The sequence below is a fragment of the Marmota monax genome, unplaced genomic scaffold (genome assembly GCF_021218885.2).
Source record: "Marmota monax isolate L192 unplaced genomic scaffold, Marmota_monax_Labrador192_F-V1.1 WCK01_AAM20220418_F8-fsc00031, whole genome shotgun sequence".
In the NCBI taxonomy this organism is placed as follows: Eukaryota; Metazoa; Chordata; class Mammalia; order Rodentia; family Sciuridae; genus Marmota; species Marmota monax.
Genome location: NW_026695197.1, coordinates 17,719,146 through 17,738,443, shown reverse-complemented (window position 1 = coordinate 17,738,443; position 19,298 = coordinate 17,719,146). Strand labels below are relative to the sequence as shown.

Here is a 19,298-nt window from a genome sequence, read left to right as displayed (position 1 = left end):
ACTGAATCTTATTAAGGATCTTGAGATCTGGAGATCAACTGGACAGGCCCTAAGTGTAATCACAAGTGTCCTTATTAGAAGGGAGTGGAGGGAAATTTGAGGACAGAAGAGGATATGGAATGGAACACAGGTCAAGGAAAGCAGGCAGCCACTTAAAGGTAAAGAGGGCAGGAATAAACTAAGTGAACATTCCCCTCGGACCTTCCAGAAGGAACTGGCCCTGCTGACACCTTGATTTTAGTCCATTGAGACTAATTTTGGTAAATTTGTGTTGTGTGTGTGTGTGTATTTAGTTGTAAATGGACACAGTATCTTTTTATGTATTTATTTTTATGTGGGGCTGAGGATCGAACCCAGTACCTCACATGTATGAGGCAAGCGCTCTACCATTGAGATATGTACAGCCCCAGTCTATGTGTTGTTTTAAGGTACCAAGTTTTTGTTAATTTGTTATAGTAGTAGGATAGTAATAAAGTCCACATCCTTATTGATATTAGACAGTATCATAAAATTTTTAAACTAATCTAGATTGTGTGAAATAGTATTGCATTGCGGTTTGTTTAGTTTTTTTTTTTTTTTTTTTTTTTTTAAATGTGGTGCTGGTGATCAAACCCAGTGCCTCATGCATGCTAGGCAAGTGCTCTACCACTGAGCCACAACCCCAGACCTGCATTGTGGTTTTAATTTGCATTTTCCTAGCTGGGCATGCTGGTGCATGCCTGTAATGGCAGCGGCTTAGGAGGTTGAGGCTGGAGGATTGTAAATTTGAGGCCTGCCTTAGCAATTTAGTGAGACCCTGAGCAACTAAATGAGACCTTGTCCCCCCCTCCGCCTCCCCCCCCCCAAAAAAAGACTGGGGATATAGCTTGGTGGTAGAGCACTTATGAGTTCAATCTCCAATACTATAAATAAATAAATAAAATTAAAAAATTTCCTTTTTCTGATGATGGCATGAGAGAGTGGTTAAGGCTTATGATTTTACGTATTATTGAAAAGTTGTTGAAGAACAGACTGACTTATTTTCTTAATGGAGAATGGTTGAAAAAAAATATATAAAATGTCTGTTATTGGACTTCTGTTCTTATAATGTCCTTTTTTCTTATGTCACTTATACTTCTTATTACTAAGGCTTTATAGTAAGTCTTGAGAATATGGTGTATAGGTCTTCCAGTTTCCTTTTCCTTTTTCAAGATGGGTTTAGTTATTTATTCTAGATTGTTTTTTAACTTCTGTATTTTTTCCCTTAAAAAAAGAAAAACCTTTGTTGGGATTTTGATAAGGATTACATTAAATCCATATCTCAAATTGAGACAAATGGTCACATAAACCCAGTTGACATTTGATCCTGGATATTCTGAATTTTTCCCAGTCATTTTTTTTTCCTCTTTGTGCTTCAACTTAAATACCTTAATTTGTTCTATTTTCAAGTTCACTGCTCATTTCTTTCAGTAGTTAAACCTACTTAATGAAATCTTTAATTTCTTATACTATATTTTTCATTTCTAGCATTTCCCTGTGGACTTATATTAAAGCTTTACTGTCTGTGATGAAATTCTCTTTCGCTGTGCATGTTGTCTATCACTTTCTTCGAATCTTTTAGTGCTTTTATTATAGTTATCTTAAAGTCTGTGTCTGATAATTCCCACATCTGTGCCTTCTCTGATCTGAGTGTATTAATAATTTCATTTTTGACTATGTTTATTACTTCCTATGTTATAATTTTTCATTGAATGTTGAACATTTATATAAAAACAGCAGAGATTAAAGTAAATATTACCTCTAGAAAATAGCCCTGTGTTTCTCAGGTTAGTCTGATAGAACATGGGCTAAGTGGATAAGGTGTGTAGTTGAACTCGTTTTGGCCTTTGTTGCAACTTTAGTTAAATTTATTTTGAGAAGACTTTATTTTCTGCAAGGTTTGCTGTCTGTGTGTGATTTTTAAAACCTTTTTTTTTTTTGGTTTGGTTACTCAGTTTCTGAGCCACCAGCTTTCTGGACTATGGGAGAATTGCTTGTTTTTGTATTCCAGCTGTCTGTTACTTGGTCTTTTTCAGGCAAGCTATCATGACTAGTGAGGTATTTTTCTACAAGTAATACCTTCCCAAGGGTTTGGCAGTTCAAAATCCAGGGTATCTGGGTGAGGTTTTTCTCCTTTCTGTACTGTCCTACCTCAACCTTTGGCAGTTGAATGTGAGGAGTTTATTGGATTGATTTCTCTCTTTCTTCTCCAGAGGGCAGATTCCTTACATTTTGGGGGGGGACCTTAAGCTTTTAAAAGGAGCTCCTGCAGCTTTCTAGCCCTGTTCTTCAACCTTTGGCATACTTTGGCAAGCACTTAGTGACGGCCTGTGGGAGTGAAGGGGTGGATGAAGTTCGCTCTTTGAGATCTTGGAATTCTAATTTGTCAGTGTACATGTTGCCGCTAAAATTCATTACAGTGTAGACTGGTTGTTCCTTGCTCTCGTCTGTGGCAAGGTTATTCCTCTTTTTAGTCAGTTCACCAGGAAAGAGACCATTCATGGGCCTCTCTTCTGTCGAGGTGTCATAGAATTTAGTTCCATTCAGGTTACTTTGCCTCCTTAGCTGTTTGATGGTTCAAAGAAACCAAGATTTTATAACATATCAGGCTGGTTTTGGTTGTTAGAATGAAAGTGACAATCTGTTGTAATTTTCTTTACATCCTGATCAGAGAAGTGAAACTCCACTCTTTGGAATATTTTAAAATATATACTCTGATAATATGTAACTGATACAATTTTTGTTTTTTCACTCTAGTCGTTTTCTATAGTATTTCTCAAGAGTTAGATTTTTAAATCTTAATTCTCCAGTATTGTCTTCAAGTAGTAAGTGGTTTTATCTTTAACTTCAAAATTGAACTCATGCACGTTAAATTATTTGAACTTGTAGATTCCTCATGTGGAATATTTACTATTGAAATAAAATTAAGGAATTTTTCTAGATAGGTTGCAGTAATTCTTTGTAGTTCAAGATTCTTAAAAAAACAGCTAGAAAAGCCATGTAATTTACAAAAAGTAAGCATTTAAAGATAGAAAACTCAAAATAAAAATGATTAAAGTAAGTAAAATTCTGCATTCTTTTTTTATGGACACAGGATGAAGGGGGCCTTTGGGCTGGAACCTGGGGCTTAAGTAGTAAATTGAAATGTGACGGACCTTTAAAAAAAGGGAAAACCCCGCAATATAGTTGCTGAATTCAATAGTTCAACTGTGCAGAAAAGATGAATCAAATCTCAGAAAAGAAAATTGAGATTTCTTTTAGTCCTTTGACTTTGAGATAAAGATTCACTATGGGAGGGACCTTGAGAGCAATAGGTGAGAATTGGAAACCCTTGAGAAAGAGGTAAATACACCCTAATGATTTTCATCTTACCCACTACTTTCTTCCCCCTCAAAATCCCTGTCAAATTCTGAAACTGCTTAGACTAAGAGACTGAACATCTAAACCAAAAGTCTTGTATCTAGGTGGTAAGAAGATAAGGACCTGCTATTCTTTGAGATGAAAGTTCTGCAGAACCTCACCCAATAACAGAAGCCAACCAGAGGTGGTGTTCATAACAATAATATAACCTAGCAGTATTCTATGATTCTAGCATTATAGAGGAAATAATAAAAATATATGCGTGAGATTGCAAAAAGTGAAGGATGAATAAAGAAATTAATCAAAAGTAACCACTAAAAGAAGAATGTGTAATGAGAGAATAGAGAGATTGAATAATATGACTAATTTTGATAAATTCAAAAGAAGACTAGAAAATGCATCATTAAACATACAATCAAATTAGAACTTAAATAAAATGCAAATAGGCTAAATATTCCAAGTAAATGGCAAAAATTACCAGACTTAACAAATAGCAACACACCAACTGTTGCTTTTTATGAGAGGCACATCTTTTAAGTACTCGGAAAGGTTAAGAGAAAATAGTAGGAAAAGATAAACCATTGAAATGCTAACTGAAGGAAAGAAGTTGTAGTTATACAAATTAGGCAAGATCTAATACTATAAGCAGTAGTCATTAAAGAGAATCACATTTTATAATATTAGGGTGTTGATTTACCAGAGAGTTACCACAATCCTAAATCTGTATCCAATAACAGTTTGAACATCTATAAACCGAAGTAATTTTTTTGACTGCATTAGAAGGAGAAACAGACAAGTACACAATGATGTATTTGTGAGAATTTTGAGTATATTTCTCAAAAGTTGATACAAGAAGCAGGTACATAGAAGATATATACATTGTGGTCGATAGACTTGATGTAATCGTAATGTAGAACACTAGAACAGTTAATGATGAATTAATACTTTTTACTCTTGTAGTGGACATTGTACCAGAATTTACCATATCATGGATCATAAACAAAGCCTCAACAAGTTTCATTGGATTTTAATAATTGTGTTCTTTGAAGAAAGTATATAATACTAGAAAAATATGTAGCCTTAAATTTATGCAGTAGAAAAGAAAACGCTTTCTTAAAGCTTATAGAAAAAGAATAGCACAACAAACTTAAAGACAGTAGAAGTAAGGGAATAATGAAGATAAGCAGAAATTAATGAATAGAAAATAATCCTACCATAAAAAAACAACAAAGCTAAAAAAAGTATTATATTAGTGTAATTGATAATAAATTAGCAATACTGATTAAAAGGGAAGGAGAAGGGAAGAAATCGGGGGATAGAATAAAATTTCCAAATATTAGGAATGAAAAAGGATACATGTGTATAGATCCTGTAGTCATTAATTAATGCAAGGAATTTATGAACAATTTTATATCAGTAATATGGGATAGGGAGAGTAAAGCAGGAGTATTGAGTAGTCAAGTCTTAACCAATCAATAGTAAGAGACACTGTCCTTAAGGTTTGTTGAGTCCTTTGAAAGGTGGCTACTGTGAGTTGAGTTGTCTTATAGGTGGTAAGTACTGAGCAGATTTTAAATTTGTAGATAATTTAGCCGAAAACGGGGTTAGAGCTAGTGCATCATTTTGATCCTGTCTAATAGACTTATTGTCAGGTGCAACTGGCCTTGTTAACTTTGTAAGGACCTTAAGCTTTCATGGTGGTTATTTTTAGGTCTCTACATTATCTACATATAATGAGCAGTGCAAAATATCATCGTGATTAAGAACTTATTCCTCTGACATCATACTGTTTGATTCAAATCCTAGCATTGGTACTGAAGAGTTGTGTGATCCTGATATGTTAGCCAAATTGTCCATTGAACTTCTGACACCTTTGTTTCTCTCTAATCACTTACAGCTTCTACCATCTGGTCGATAACTCCTTCATACATATTATTTTTTCCTGAGTGTAACTTTCCCTGAACACTCTCTCTGTGTTACCACTTAGCTGTTAGATCTTGAGATCTTTGTTTCTACTTGCTTATTGGGCATAACTATCAGGAAGTTTCATTGGTACACCAAACTTAGTTTAACTAAAATTAAATTTAATGTTCTTCTAGCATTTGTATTTTGTTCAGTTGTATTTTCTTTTTTTAAAAAAATTTATTTCTTGGTTTTAGGTTGACACGATATCTATATTTATGTGGTGCTGAGGATCGAACCCAGCACCTCATGCATACTAGTTGGGCACTCTACCTCTGAGCCACAACCCGAGTCCCTCAGTTGTATTTTCATTTAACCTTTTGTTCAAGCAAGAATCTGCAGTTTTTAACTTTTTCTTCCACATTAGGTAAATTTTATTTTCCCAGTATCTGTTCTTTCCTTTTGTTTATTATCATTCTCTGAAGGTTGATCTCTTCTGCCCTTTCTCCCCCATCCTTGCTGGGCCAGTTTTTTGCCATAAAGGACTTCTCTTCCTTGCGTTCTTCCCAGCCTGTAGTACAAAAGTATAGGTAAAAAACACAGAGCAGGTTTGGGAACAAATAGGTAAATACAGGCATAATAAATGTGCAAAATAAAAATTGTTGAGTTTAAAAAGGAATGAATGAATGGCAAGCAGACTTAAAGGAAGCTCAGGTGTTTCATCAGTCATCTGGGAAATGTTTTCTGATGCCTGTGGCAAAAGTTAGGTATTTACCAGGTGTGGTTTTCATGTCTTTTGTTCCAGCAGCTTGGGAGTCTGAGGCAGGAGGACTATTTGGGCCCAGGAGGTTTGAGGCCAGTCTGGGAAATATTGAGACGCTGTTTCAGAAAAGAAACAAAAAGTTGAGTTGTTTCTTTGTGTACCTGTAATTGGCATTACAGTTTCTCTTAGGTTATCATGTGTACTTTAATCACGGTAATCTTCTTCACTGTTCTTGACCATCCCTTGCAGAGGGGTTATTATTATTCATTCCCTATGGTTTAGTACTTCGTGGGTTTCATTTTGGATTCTGACTCCAACCAATTGTAAAATAAAAGTTTTTGAAACAGGCAAATTTGGGGTTACAGATGATTCCAGGCTATGAATGATTAGGGAAGAAATTCTTAGTAGATGGGTACTATTTATACAGAGGTAAAATGACGGTATCTGGGATTTGCTTTATTTAATAAAATTATGATAGAACCACATTTTAACCATTTTAATAAGAGGGAGAAGCAGTGCTGTTTGAAAAAGTAAATAATATTATGTGTAAAAATGATTTCCAACATAGTCTCTTTTTTAAAATAAATTTTTTAGTTATTGATGGACCTTTATTTTAGTTTTTCACATGTTGTTCTGAGAATTGAACCCAGTGCCTCACACATGCTAGGCAAGCACTCTACTACTGAGCCACAGCCCCCAGCATAGTCTTTTTAAAGACTTCTACATTATTTTAACTTTCATACATCTTTTTCAGGAATGACATACTCAGTTGAAAAAGTATAGTCTGTGAACCAAGAAAGATGAAGATGTGGTATTAAGAAATAGGAGCTTTTCCAGGTGTCGTGGCGCATGCCTGTAATCCCAGAGGCTGGAGAGGCTTGAGGCAGGAGGATCGAGAATTCACAGCCATCCTCCGCAAAGCAAAAGTGAGGTGCTAAGCAACTCAGTAAGACCCTGTCTCTAAATAAAATACAAAATAGGGCTGGGGATGTGGCTCCATGGTCAAGTATCCCTGAGTTCAATCACTGCCTCCCCTACTCCCCCCCCGCCCCTCCTGCCCCCCCCCCAATAAAAGAAAATAAATAGAAGCTTCAAGACTATTGTGGTGGCCCATGTCTGTAATCCCAGTGGCTTGGGAGGCTGAGGCAGGAGGATCACAGTTCAAAGCCATCCTCAGCAACTTAGGCCCTAAGCAACTTAATAAGACCCTGTCTCAAAATAAAAAAAAATAATTAAAAAGGGCTGGGGAGTGGCTCATAGTTAAGTGCCCTTGTTTTCAATCCCAAAGAAAGAGGGGAGGGGGATTTCAGCCCTGAGAGAGGTGAAGGAAGGTCCTAGAACAACAGTAATACCACAGGTCAGAGGACTGTCAGTTCAGTTTGCAGTGGGAGAATATAGGACTCTAAGTGTGAGGGAGGGCTATGTGAATATAAGAAAGCTAGTCAATTTTTGGTGCATTATGACTGGAAAATTTGAGGGACTGGAAGAGTGTGGGAAGAATTTGTGGTAGGTGTATAGAAAACAAAATGAGTTAATTATGGAGAAAAAAGTTATATGATGTCTTATCAAGTTACAATATTATATACATGATTATATAATTACATTTGTAAGATAATTGTTTTCATGGTAGGAGAAAGGAAAGTGGTATAAGGGAGCTAAGTTATTTTTTATAGGAAAATCACTAGATAATACCTAAACTTGATATTTTAAGACTGTTACTTAAGTGTAAATATCAAAAGTAGAGTGAAAGCTGAAAGATTTTAAAGAATTCATTTTGATGTAAAGAGAAACTATATTTGTGATGTCAAACTATATTTGACTTTAATCACTTTGTACATTGTTACTTAGATGAAAATGAAAATATATGTTATAAAAAGACTGAGGTACAGGTAGCAAGGATTTTCGCCCATCTTGTAGGCTTTTGTTCATGCTCTTGATTGTTTCTTTGCTATTATGAAGCTTTTTAGTTTGATACCATCCCTTTTATTGATTTTTGATTTTACTTCTTGCACTTTAGGGGTCTTGTTAAGGAAGTCGGTTATATACAAGTAACAAATGTTGGTGAGGTTGTAGGGGGAAGGGTATACTCATACATTGTTGGTGGGACTGTAAATTAATGCAGTCACTCTGGAAAGCAGTATGATGGAGATGCCTCAAAAAAACTAGGAATGAAACCACCATTTGATCCAGTTATACCACTCCTCAGTGTCTATCCAAAGGAGTTAAAATCAGCATCCTACAGTGATGCAGCCACATCAATGTTCATAGCAGCACAGTTCACAGTAACTAAGTTATGGAACCAGCCTAGTTGCCCATCAACAGATGAATGGATAAAAAAAAATGTGGTATATATACACAATGGAATATTACACCTAAAGAAGAATGACTTCATGACAAATGCCAGTTAATGGATGGATCTGGAGACTATCATGCTAAGTGAAAAAAGCCAATCCCCACAAATAAAAGGTTGAATGTTTTCTCTGATACGTGGATGCTAACCCACAATAAGGGGGTAGGGAGAGAATAGAAATTCAGTGAATCAGGCCAAGGGGAATGAAGGGAAGAGAAGGAAGTTGGAAATCTTCCCTCTGGAATGAATCTGACATAACTCATGAATGTACTATGGTGAATCTCACCATTGTGTATATCTACAAGACTGGGAATCTTAATTAGAATAAGATATATTCCACACTTGTGTAAATATATCAAAATATATTTTTTTATGAATGACAGTAGAATTTATCAAAATAGATTCTACTGTCATTCATAAAAAAATCCAATTAGAAAAGACTGAGACTGAATTAAAGGTCCTATCAAGGGATTTTTTTTCTTCATAGACTACCTTTCTTCTTTTGATTTATTTCACATGCATTACATGATGAATTTTTTTTCTTATACTTTTAGGGGTTTCTTTATAATATTTATGAAAATTTAAAGCTTTGGGGAAAGTGGGGTTGTACATTTTTAATGTATGTTGTTAAGTAAAATAAAGGTCCATTGACAACTAAAAAAACATTTTAAAAAAACAAAAACAGATTGAAATCCTAAAAGTGAAAAGGCTTGTTTTTGTTGAACATCTTTTAATAATTGACATTATTAAGAGTTATGAGTAAAGTAGTGATAATAATGATAAAATTGTTCAAAGCACTGATTGGTTTTACTTGCAAAATTACATTTGCCTGAGACTTGAGTCCTTGTAATATTGTCTTGTTTGTCACCACAATTCATTTAAATTAGTAAAGACAACATTTTCATGGACAGTGAAGAAAACTTAAGGAAATCTGTGTGGAAAGTAATAATCTGAATTTGTATCTCTTTGTAGTTTGCTAAAATACATTGTAATCATTTCTTGATTTTAAAGTTGATCTTGAAATTGTCCTTTCAATGTCTTTTTCTAGGATAGATTCACAAGACTATTTCCCTAGTGTGGAGCTCCTTGGGTAAGAGTATGTCGTCCATCTTGCCTTTCACTCCGCCAGTGGTGAAGAGACTGCTGGGATGGAAGAAATCTGCTGGTGGGTCTGGAGGAGCAGGAGGAGGAGAGCAGAATGGACAGGAAGAAAAGTGGTGTGAGAAAGCAGTGAAAAGTCTGGTGAAGAAGCTAAAGAAAACAGGACGATTAGATGAGCTTGAGAAAGCTATCACCACTCAAAATTGTAATACTAAATGTGTTACCATACCAAGGTAAGTGTTGTAGATCTGAAGTTTGATGGTCTCTTGTTGAAAATTGCTTTTGGGAACCTGAAGGAAAGTTATTGAATTTTCGTTCAAGTTACTGAATTTTTGTCAAGTCACCTCAACAGTGATTATTAAAATATGACTGTTTTTAACCTGTCATATTTTATTTTACTTGTGAAGTCTCTTTATTTTACAAATCATTTTCTTGAACAGTGAGGTTTAGTCATACAAGACTTAAGATATATGTAGTAAATTTTCATTGCCTAAATTTATCCTCATTTCTGTGGTTGGATATTTGAATAAAGATTCAAAGCTCTTTCTATTTCTAGCAAATGATAACTGATAGTTTTCTCCTCCCTTGGTCAAAACTTCAGTCAGTAAAGAGTTAAAGGAGGCTGCTGATTTTTAAAATGAATTTTATATAGTTTTTGCTTGAGTTGCAACATTCCTGCCAAGAAAGAACAGTATATGAGGCAGCTCCTTAAATGTTGTATGTAATAATGAGACTTCGTCTTGAAGTCTTTTATATTGGAAAAACCTATTACTTAAAAGGTTGAGGTTTTGAATGTAAATTTAATCATTTACAAATAAGTACCACTGTTAGAAGTTGTTTTTTTTTTTTTTTTTAATTAAGTGGCAGGTATTTTAAAAATGTTTCAATACTTTATATAGTTTTTTTGTGTGTGTCAAAAATATAAAATTTTCTAAAATGATTGTTTTCAGTGTCGTGTGTGAGCATATAGTGTGTGAAACTGTTCTACTTGACTTGCTTCCAGTGAGCTTTGAGAAATATACTCCTGATGCTTGTAGATAATAAATCCCAGTAACACCAGCCTGTCTGCTTGCAGATGCTCATGGTAGACTATTTTCCTGCCTTGTTTGGTTGACTAACTGTCCATTGCTGCTGCTTTACTTGTTTCATGTATATCTTATATAAGTCATTGGTCTTGGTTTATTCTTCTGTTTTACAAATGCTTATGGATAGTCTGCTGAATGCAAGGCACTGTTTCCAGTCACTGGGGATACAGTAATGAACAAAACACATCCCTTCCCTCCTAGGGGACAGATACACACACTAAACAAATGAACAAATTAATATAATTTGACATGGTAATGAGGGCAAAGAAGACAGTATGTGCAATGTGATACGATAGAGAATGCCTAAGGGATGGTAAAGCTGCCTTGGCTGGATGGTGGTGCATAAGCTGAGCTCTGAGGAGCAGCCGCTCCTTGAGGAAGTCTTCTAAGCAGAGGAAAGAGCCTGAGTAAAGACCCTCTGGTGGGAAATAGCTTTTTGTATTAAAGATTTTAAAAGGAAGTGGAGTGTAAAATTTGGAAAGAGTTTGATCATATAGGGAGTTCAGATGTTGGTCTAAATAGAGAAGGCAACTAAAAATTTCTTAATAGATTTTAACCTTTTTTTAAAGAATTTCAGCAGTTCCTTTTTAACCAAAATCACTGATCCCTGGAGATAAATGCTGGGGGTGGGATGTGTGTAGTGAGGTGGATGGAAGCAGGCAATTAGGATGATGGTGGAGGCTGGACTGGCATGACTGTACTACCAGTAAATGAATGGATTTGGCAGGTAATTTGGAAGCCGAGCTGACAGGACTTGATGGTGAATTGCCTAAGAATGAATTTGGTTGTATTTGCTGAGTGTTCATTGCGTAGGTGATGGTCATTCACCATTCACATATTAAATGCCCACTGCATGGCTGATATGATTTTCCTCACCAAACTCAAATTTGCTCTTGAATTGCTTGCCTTCTAGTAAGGGAAATAAACTTTAAAAAAGAAATCTTCTGAGTTTTGGTAGGTGTCATAAAAGAAAAATGCTCAGGGAGTTATGTACAGAGGAGGCTTGGGAAGCTGCCTTCTGGGAGAATATTGTGCCTGAGTTGAATCTGGATGGTGTAGAGGCAGAATTAGTCAGGAGAAGCCTGTTGGCTCAAGTGCATCACTGTGTAATTGTGGAAGTAGGGGGAGTTGGTGAAAGTTTCTCAGCAAACAGGTGTCCTTAGAATGTCAGTGAGGAGCAGCAGATGGCAGAGATGACTCTAAAAGATAGTTAGGAATCCCAGCAGGCTGTGCTAGGAAGTTTACACTCAACCTGAATGGGATTGGTGAGGGTGGAGTCATTGGAATCTTAGGTCGAGAAAGTCCAGAAGTCAGATTAATACAGCATCAGACTGTAGTGAAAAAATGGATTCTGAGACAGTCACAAGGGGAAGTGATAGGAGCCCAGTAAGTGGATTGTCACCGCATCAAAAGGAGATGGAGTGTGGTTTTGCACATCTTCATCCAAGGCTTGTATTGCCATTGCGTGATGAGTTTCACAGAGGAGCTCGAGGGTAGAGCTATTTTCAAGGAGATACAGCAGGTAGTGAGTGGCCTGACGGTTACAAGTGACTATAGGTATATATATGCTATGGAAATCACTCTAGTTTCATTAAGTTTTCTTATTTTCTGTTCTTTTTATAGCTCTGGGGATTTCTTTTCATATTTAAAAAAGTTTTTAGTTGTAGATGGACCCAGTAGCTTTCTTTATTTTTATGTGGTGCTGAGGATTGAACCCAGTGCCTCACACGTGCAAGGGAAGTGCTCTACCACTGAGCTTCAGCCCCAAGCCCATCTATTCATATTTTTATAGCTTCTTTATCATTAGACATTTTTTTCCCTCTAGCCTTTTATCTGATAAATGAAAGTGAAGTGATGGCTGTTCATTAACAAAAGGTTTTTTGTTTTTTTTTTTTAAATTTAGAAGCTTGTTTATCTCCTTTGATGTGTGTTGGTGTTTTTTAAAATGTAGATGTTAGAGTTAATTGTAGTCTGTCTGTCAAAAACTGTTAGCTTGCCCTAAGGTGTAGTCATTCACGTCTATAATTCCAGCTTCTTGGGATGCCAAGGCAAGAGAATCACAAGTTCAAAGCCAGCCTAGGCAACTTAGACCTTGTGTCAAAATAAATAGGCTGAGGATGGAACTCAGTGGTAGAGCACTTGCCTGGCATGTGGGAGGCCTTGCATTCTGGTGATTGAACTGCTTTTCCTCCTTTCCACCCCGTTAATTGCTGTGTCTTACAACTTTTTAATAGAACAGTTATTATTTATTCCTTAACCACTAAAGAATATTCTTAAACATCATACATTTTAGATGACATTCAGGCAACTCTTATATATGTAGAATATAAAAAAGATGGGTAGTGGGAGGGGGAAAAATTTTTTTTTTTTATGGGTAAGTCCAAACCTTAGTTTAAACAAAACTATTTAAAATGGATTACAAAAATGGATTTGGTGAAGCTCATTTACTTAAAATTACAAGGTGATAATAAAATTCATTAAAATTGTATAAATCTAAAAATATATTCAGTTGATGAAGAACACAAGAAATCAATTAATGGATTTAAAAAATAACAAGTGTTTTCAGCTAAAATACTTGTTTTGTTGTCTTTTAGTGGTTTCCTCCCTTGTGTCCTCTGCCCCACTAATATTAGGGTGGGATTAAAGTTAGAGCCCAAAGATCTTGCTATTAACTTTAAGCTCCTCCCATTCCCCTCACCTAATTACTCTGCTGCCTCTGGAGGTTTGGAAGCTGTAGTTAGATATATATCACTACTGCTTCCTTCCTGCCATTGTGTTTGGTGACACAAAGCATTTCAGTGGTAGAACTTAGCCTGTGTAAGGTGCAATGGGCTCAATAACATAAGGTTTCATGAAGCTTTTCCATTTCAGTATTTTTAAGACTGAGGAAAAGGGAGACAACTTAGTTATAAAATCAGAATGGTAATTGATATTTAATAAAGAATCAGACATAAGAAAAAAATGGCTTTCAAAGCATATTAGTTACAATAATGTAAAATCGAAACTTGTTAGGGATGGAGTTGTATAAAAATTTAAAGCATGTTACTCTGGGGCCTATATACAGTTTTATAATTACTGTACATTATAGAAACATAGAATTTATCATTTTCATAAACTATTACAGGGGCTTTCCTAAGGTGATGCTTTGAGCATGTAGTCACACTTTTTATCTTTTATCTTAAGGAATCAGACATATTGGTCAACGATTTCTGATATTCTTTCAGTATTGTATACAATAGCAAATTATTACCAAACAAACTCTTCACCCAATCCTGACCCTTAGTTTTCTTAACTAATAATAAGGAAAATTTAGCCCATTTCATTTTATACCACGGTTAAACAAGAATAGTAAAAGAAAAATTTCTACCAATCTCACTTGTATAAATAGATGCAAAAGTTATAACTGTCAGAAGCTGTGATTTAGTGGTTTATGAAAAAACCAAAAACATAACTAGGTGAAGTTTATTGCCAGCTTTCAAAGTTGATTCAACTGCAAGAAATCTATTAATATAAGGTGCTGTATTCATATTTTAGAACATAATGATCTTGAATCTAGAAGGTTTTAATTCATTATTCATATTAAAAATCAGAAATAGGAATTTTCTTAGTTTGATAAAGATACATCTAAAAATATTACTCTTAATCATGGAACTTGAGTGAGAAATATGCCAAATTGTTAATAGTGGTTATTTATGGATGACCTCAAAAAGTGATAACCTGTAGTTTTCCCCTAATATGTATATGTAAAAGCATGTCTTGTTTTAATTCCAGCACAATTAAATTTTTATATAGAATTAGGGGCATTTTGATTTTTGTCAACTTAAGATAAAGCTTATTACTTTTTGTATTCTTTGAAGTCAGTTTTTCTGTTAAAGGACAATTCTGTTTCCATTTTCTTAGTGTCATTTTAAAAAATACGTTTGAGTATTTTTGCCTTCAAAAATTATTTACTTAAAAACATAAAATAGTGTGTGTACATGATGGGAAAATCAGCCACAGAAGATATAGTAGGAAAATAAGTATTGTTCTTATCCCTGTTCTCTTGTCACCCAGTTTTTTCTTCTCAGTCATAGCTAGCTTGTAGTATTACTGATGTCTCATGTGCCCTTCCAGGATGATTTTTTTAAAAATATTTTTTAGTTGCTAATAGATCTTTATGTTTTTAATACATGGTGCTGAGAATCAAACCCAGTGCTCACACAAACTAGGAACGTGCGCTACCACTGAGCCACAGCCCCAGCCCCCAGGATGATTCTTTTTAATGCTGTCGTTGACATTTGGATGTTGTTTTGTGTCTCCTAAACTTCAAAACTGCATGATTATAGTAAGTTTATGCAGATAGTCAACTTTTTTATTTCTGACTTTATATTTTTATCCTTTTGCTTAGCAAGATAAAAAGAAATAGTTACAGAGAATTTTTTTTGAACTTGAGAAGCTAGTTTTCATTTTGAAAAGAGGTTCATTCTGTCTCCCTGTCTTTCATGCATAGATGTGGGGTGTGTGTGTGTGTGTGGGGGGGTTTGGGAAGAGAGAGAGAGAGAGAGAGAGAATGAATATACATATATGGAGAGTTATGATGGAGGAAGCTTGGAATCTGAAATTTGAAAATCTGCTTTGAGTCAGCTTCCTCAGTACTGATGAGTAGATCCTAGGGATGTGACTGAATTACTTACCATTTCCTCATATGTACAAGGCAGTGTTATATGAGTACTTGCACAGTACTACTTTTAGGTCCATTGAAATAATGCAAATCACATTTATAGCTATAAAGCAGTGTCACCATGAATAGACTATTTGAAATATTCATAGATAATTCATGTCTTCATTTTCCTTTCATTTTTCCCAAGAGAATGCATGTTAACTTGTAGGCATTAAATTGTATTGTCTACCTTGCTGTAGAACAAGTTTCTGCCAAGCAACATTGTGTTATGCATAATTGGGTTTATTCAGATATAGAACATTTACTTACAAAGTCAGCAATGAAACTTCATAAATGCAGATCAGAACTTTGAGGTTTGAGTAATGGGTACCTTTTATTACCTTGGCATCCAATTTGTCATGTTCTGTATGCTTTGTAAGTGGTGAGAACACATCTGATTAGGTCAGGAGTCCTTTGAAAGGCACTTTGAGACCCTTGACCTTTATGTGGTATCTACATTTATAGTTATTAGGCTCTTTGAGGTGGGTCCTGCTCCAGGAGCCTGGTATTCAAACCTATTTTGTGTATATGTTACATTCTTACAAGGAACATTTTTCTCACTCACCTTGTTGGTAAAAATACCTACCTGCCTAGGATCTTTGTTTCTTTATAAAATTACTGATTTATACCCAAATTATACAATCTCTCTAATTTTAATTTTGAACACCTGATGCAAAATGTTACATCTTTACTTTTCTTGTTCCATTAATTTAATGCCCTGGCTTTGGGGAAGATAACTCAACCTACGTAAAATAAGAGTCACAACCAGTTTTTGTTTTCTCAGTATCTTCAGTCTGTTTCCATCTTTGACTGGGACCATTACAACTTGCCCACACCATTCCTATGTTACTGTATTCTGGACAACATTTAACCATGCTGTTACTCCTTCCCATCTCATAATGAAGTATTTCCAGGCCCTTGTGGTCTGACGTGAGCCACTGACAACACCAGTAATTGTACCAGCATTCACAGCCCCTGAAGTAGTACCATACGTGGACTGTAGAGAGGTGACGTAGTAGTAAAATATTAATTTAGGATATCCTACAGTCTTTAAATTTCCTCGTGTTCTTGGCTTAAAATTAAAATGTCTCTTTTGCTCTGTTCTATGAATTCCTTTTTTCCCCCCTCTTTACATATGGGTATTTTCTGTTGACCTACCTTTAAGTTTATGGTTCATATATTTGTTGACCTGTCTTTGAATGTATTGATTCTTTGTACTTTATCCAGTCTGCTGTCAAATCCACTTAGTAAGTCCTTAAATTCAGATTTTTTTTTTCAATTTTAGTTTGTTTCTCTGATACAGATTCTAGATCTCTCTTAATTCTCTGTCCATTTTGTCTACTTTCCTGAATTTTCTTTAGTATATTTGTGGTAATTACTGTTTAGTCTGTGTGTCAACTCTAATAATCTGGATTATTTTTGGTCTACTTCTATTATTATTGGTTCCTTCTTTTGATTATCAGTTATATTTTCCTTCCTCTTCATATGTCGTTTGAGTGAATGCTGTATATTGCATACAGTATATAAAGCTCACATATAAAGGAATGATAAATGCTGCGAATGATGGTTTTGCAAGAGTCTTTGGTCACCTTAATCTAATCAGGGATTGAATTGGGGTGAGGCTGGGTTACCATTTTAATTTGACTGAGTCTAACACTGGCTTATGCCTCTTCTGCAAACAGTGCTCTTATTGGATTTTGGTTGAAAACCTGGCAGATTAACACCTAATCTCTCAAACACTGGGGAAATATACTATTACCCTTTTCATAGTTTGAGTTTGACTCTATAGCCTTACCTTTGAAATCTGATAAACATCTTGAAGAGGGAGAGACTCATGTGATTGTCAGTGGTTCTATTGTGTTCTTTTCCTCAGTGGGTTTTTTCCTTCCAGACCTCTTGTGATTCTTAGCCTGAACCTAAAATCTGCAAATGACCACAGGGGAGGAAATGGTAGGCGGTTGTTCGTTCATCCAGAAACTCTTCTTTTTTTTTTTTTTTAAAGAGAGAGAGAGAGAGAAAGAATTTTAATATTTATTTTTTAGTTATCGGCGGACACAACATCTTTGTATGTGGTGCTGAGGATCGAACCCGGGCCGCATGCATGCCAGGCAAGTGCGCTACCGCTTGATCCACATCCTAGCCCAAGAAACTCTTCTTTCATTTCAGTTATAGTTCATCTGAACTAAACTTGGATTGTTTACTGTTATCTTCATACAGTTTTCTTCTTCTTTTCCATCTGTGTTGGCCTGTTGTGACCTGCTGTGTCTTACCTGGAAATAGAACTGTAACAATATTAAAATGGGAAGTCCTCTTGGTATTTACTCAGAGACCCCAAATCCGAGAACAGTTGGTTACTTGTAACCTACTTTTAAAAGGAATGGTGAGCCAGGTGCGGTGGTGCACGCCTGTAATCCTAGTGGCTTGGGAGGCTGAGACAGGAGCATCAAGGGTTCAAAGCCAGCTTCAGCAAAAAAGCAAGGTGCTAAGCAACTCAGTGAGATGAGACCCTGTCTCTAAATAAAATACAAAATAGGGCTGAGGATATGGCTCAGTGGTTGAGTGCCCCTGAGTTCAATCCCTGCCCCCTGCCCCCCTAAAAAAGGAATGGTGATTCCTCAGGACTTGGAGAAAGGATTTTCTGAGACAAGCATTGCTGCATTTAAATCCATCATATTTAGACTGTATAAATAAAATATGAAATCAAGATATGAGGAGAACCCTATAGTGAGAACTTCCTTGAAGAGAGTAGTGTATATTCATGCCATTTCCCTTTTCCTTCATCCAAGTGGAAGGTCTTTGGGAAAACGTCTCAGGTTTGACATGTATTTTATGAGGTTTGAGAGATTTTACATAGACGAACTGAATTCTGTCTTAAAAAGCAAAAGACCACCTGGAGCCCAGTATCAGTAGAGTGAAAAAAAAGGCATAATGGGGAAGGTTTGCCTTATCAGAGTTTATGGATCAAAGATGAATTATCCCATGTTAGTATGATAGTTGTCTTGAGAGGAACAAGAGGCTGAATCTGGTTTGCAGGTCATATTGATCCATACAGAGCAGCCTAAGAAGTTACTGCATCTGGAGTGAACTGGAAGGAATCGACATCTGGGCCTTTGACCTCCGCGGTACTCCATCCCTATGTTCTTGTCATATCAAACCCCCTCTTCCTGCTACGCAGGAACCTAGTTGGTTTTTTTTTTTTTTTTTTTTTAACACCTAGAGGGGTAGAGTGGAATGAGTGAAATTAAATGAGACAATAAAGTTTTGACTCAGATTAAGATGAATTTTTAATTTCTGAAGGGAGATTTATTGTAAATACATATATCTGGACATGACTGGAAAAACCTTTGTGATCTTTTTGAGATTTTTATGCAGAAAGGAGGAAAGCAGTTTCTTGAGAGCTTGTTGGAAAGCAGTGATATGGGACAGCAGAGGGAGAGAATGCTTTGGGCCCAGCTTGCTTCATGTGTTGTCTACGTACTCCTTTTGAAAATTTAGGATTTCAAATTTAGTGACTACTAGAGACAAGGAGAATGTATTAGGGGAATGGAGGGATGTGGTGTGCACCTGCCTGAAATCTATGCTGTTTTATAAAACAAAACCGTTTTTTCCTTAACCCAGAATATTTGACTTCGATAACCTATTATCCAGTGGTGGAGTATTTTCAAAAAGACTATTTTAAACTAGAATTTTCTTCCATTGCTATCATTTTCCCTCCTGAAAGTGTTAGGTTAGTCTTTATTCTCAATCCAGCCTGACTTTTAGCTCTGCCTTTGGGTTATTACAGGAAGCACTGTGAAATGGTTATCTTGAGGTTCTTAGGAAGCTTTGCTCATTAATAATGCTTAAATTAGATCTGAAAAAGGTAAGGTTTCTGATTAAATTCCCCACCTAGTCTTTTTTAAGAACCTTTTTTTTTTTTTTTTTTATCTTTATGGCTTTATATGTATGTAAGAGAATAAAATTTCTCTAGTTTGCTAGGCCTGTAGGGAGCAGGGGTTGTGAAGGAAGGTTATTTTTCTG

At 35.7% G+C, this 19,298-nt stretch overlaps 1 protein-coding gene across 9 annotated transcripts in view; it reads left to right on the top strand.

Moving 5' to 3' along the window:
• Smad2 (SMAD family member 2) overlaps nucleotides 1-19,298 on the top strand; it is an 86,782-nt gene that overhangs the window by 19,021 nt on the left and 48,463 nt on the right. For 7 of the 9 annotated variants that reach the window (XM_046428304.2, XM_046428303.2, XM_046428302.1 and 4 more), the window contains one exon: nucleotides 9,442-9,727. In XM_046428304.2, coding sequence (XP_046284260.1) covers nucleotides 9,492-9,727 — 236 coding nt within the window. In that variant the 5' untranslated portion in view covers nucleotides 9,442-9,491. Of the gene's footprint in view, nucleotides 1-6,157; nucleotides 6,183-6,831; nucleotides 6,970-9,441; nucleotides 9,728-19,298 lie in introns of those variants that run through there. The other 2 variants (XM_058573962.1, XM_058573961.1) reach the window with 2 other exon arrangements.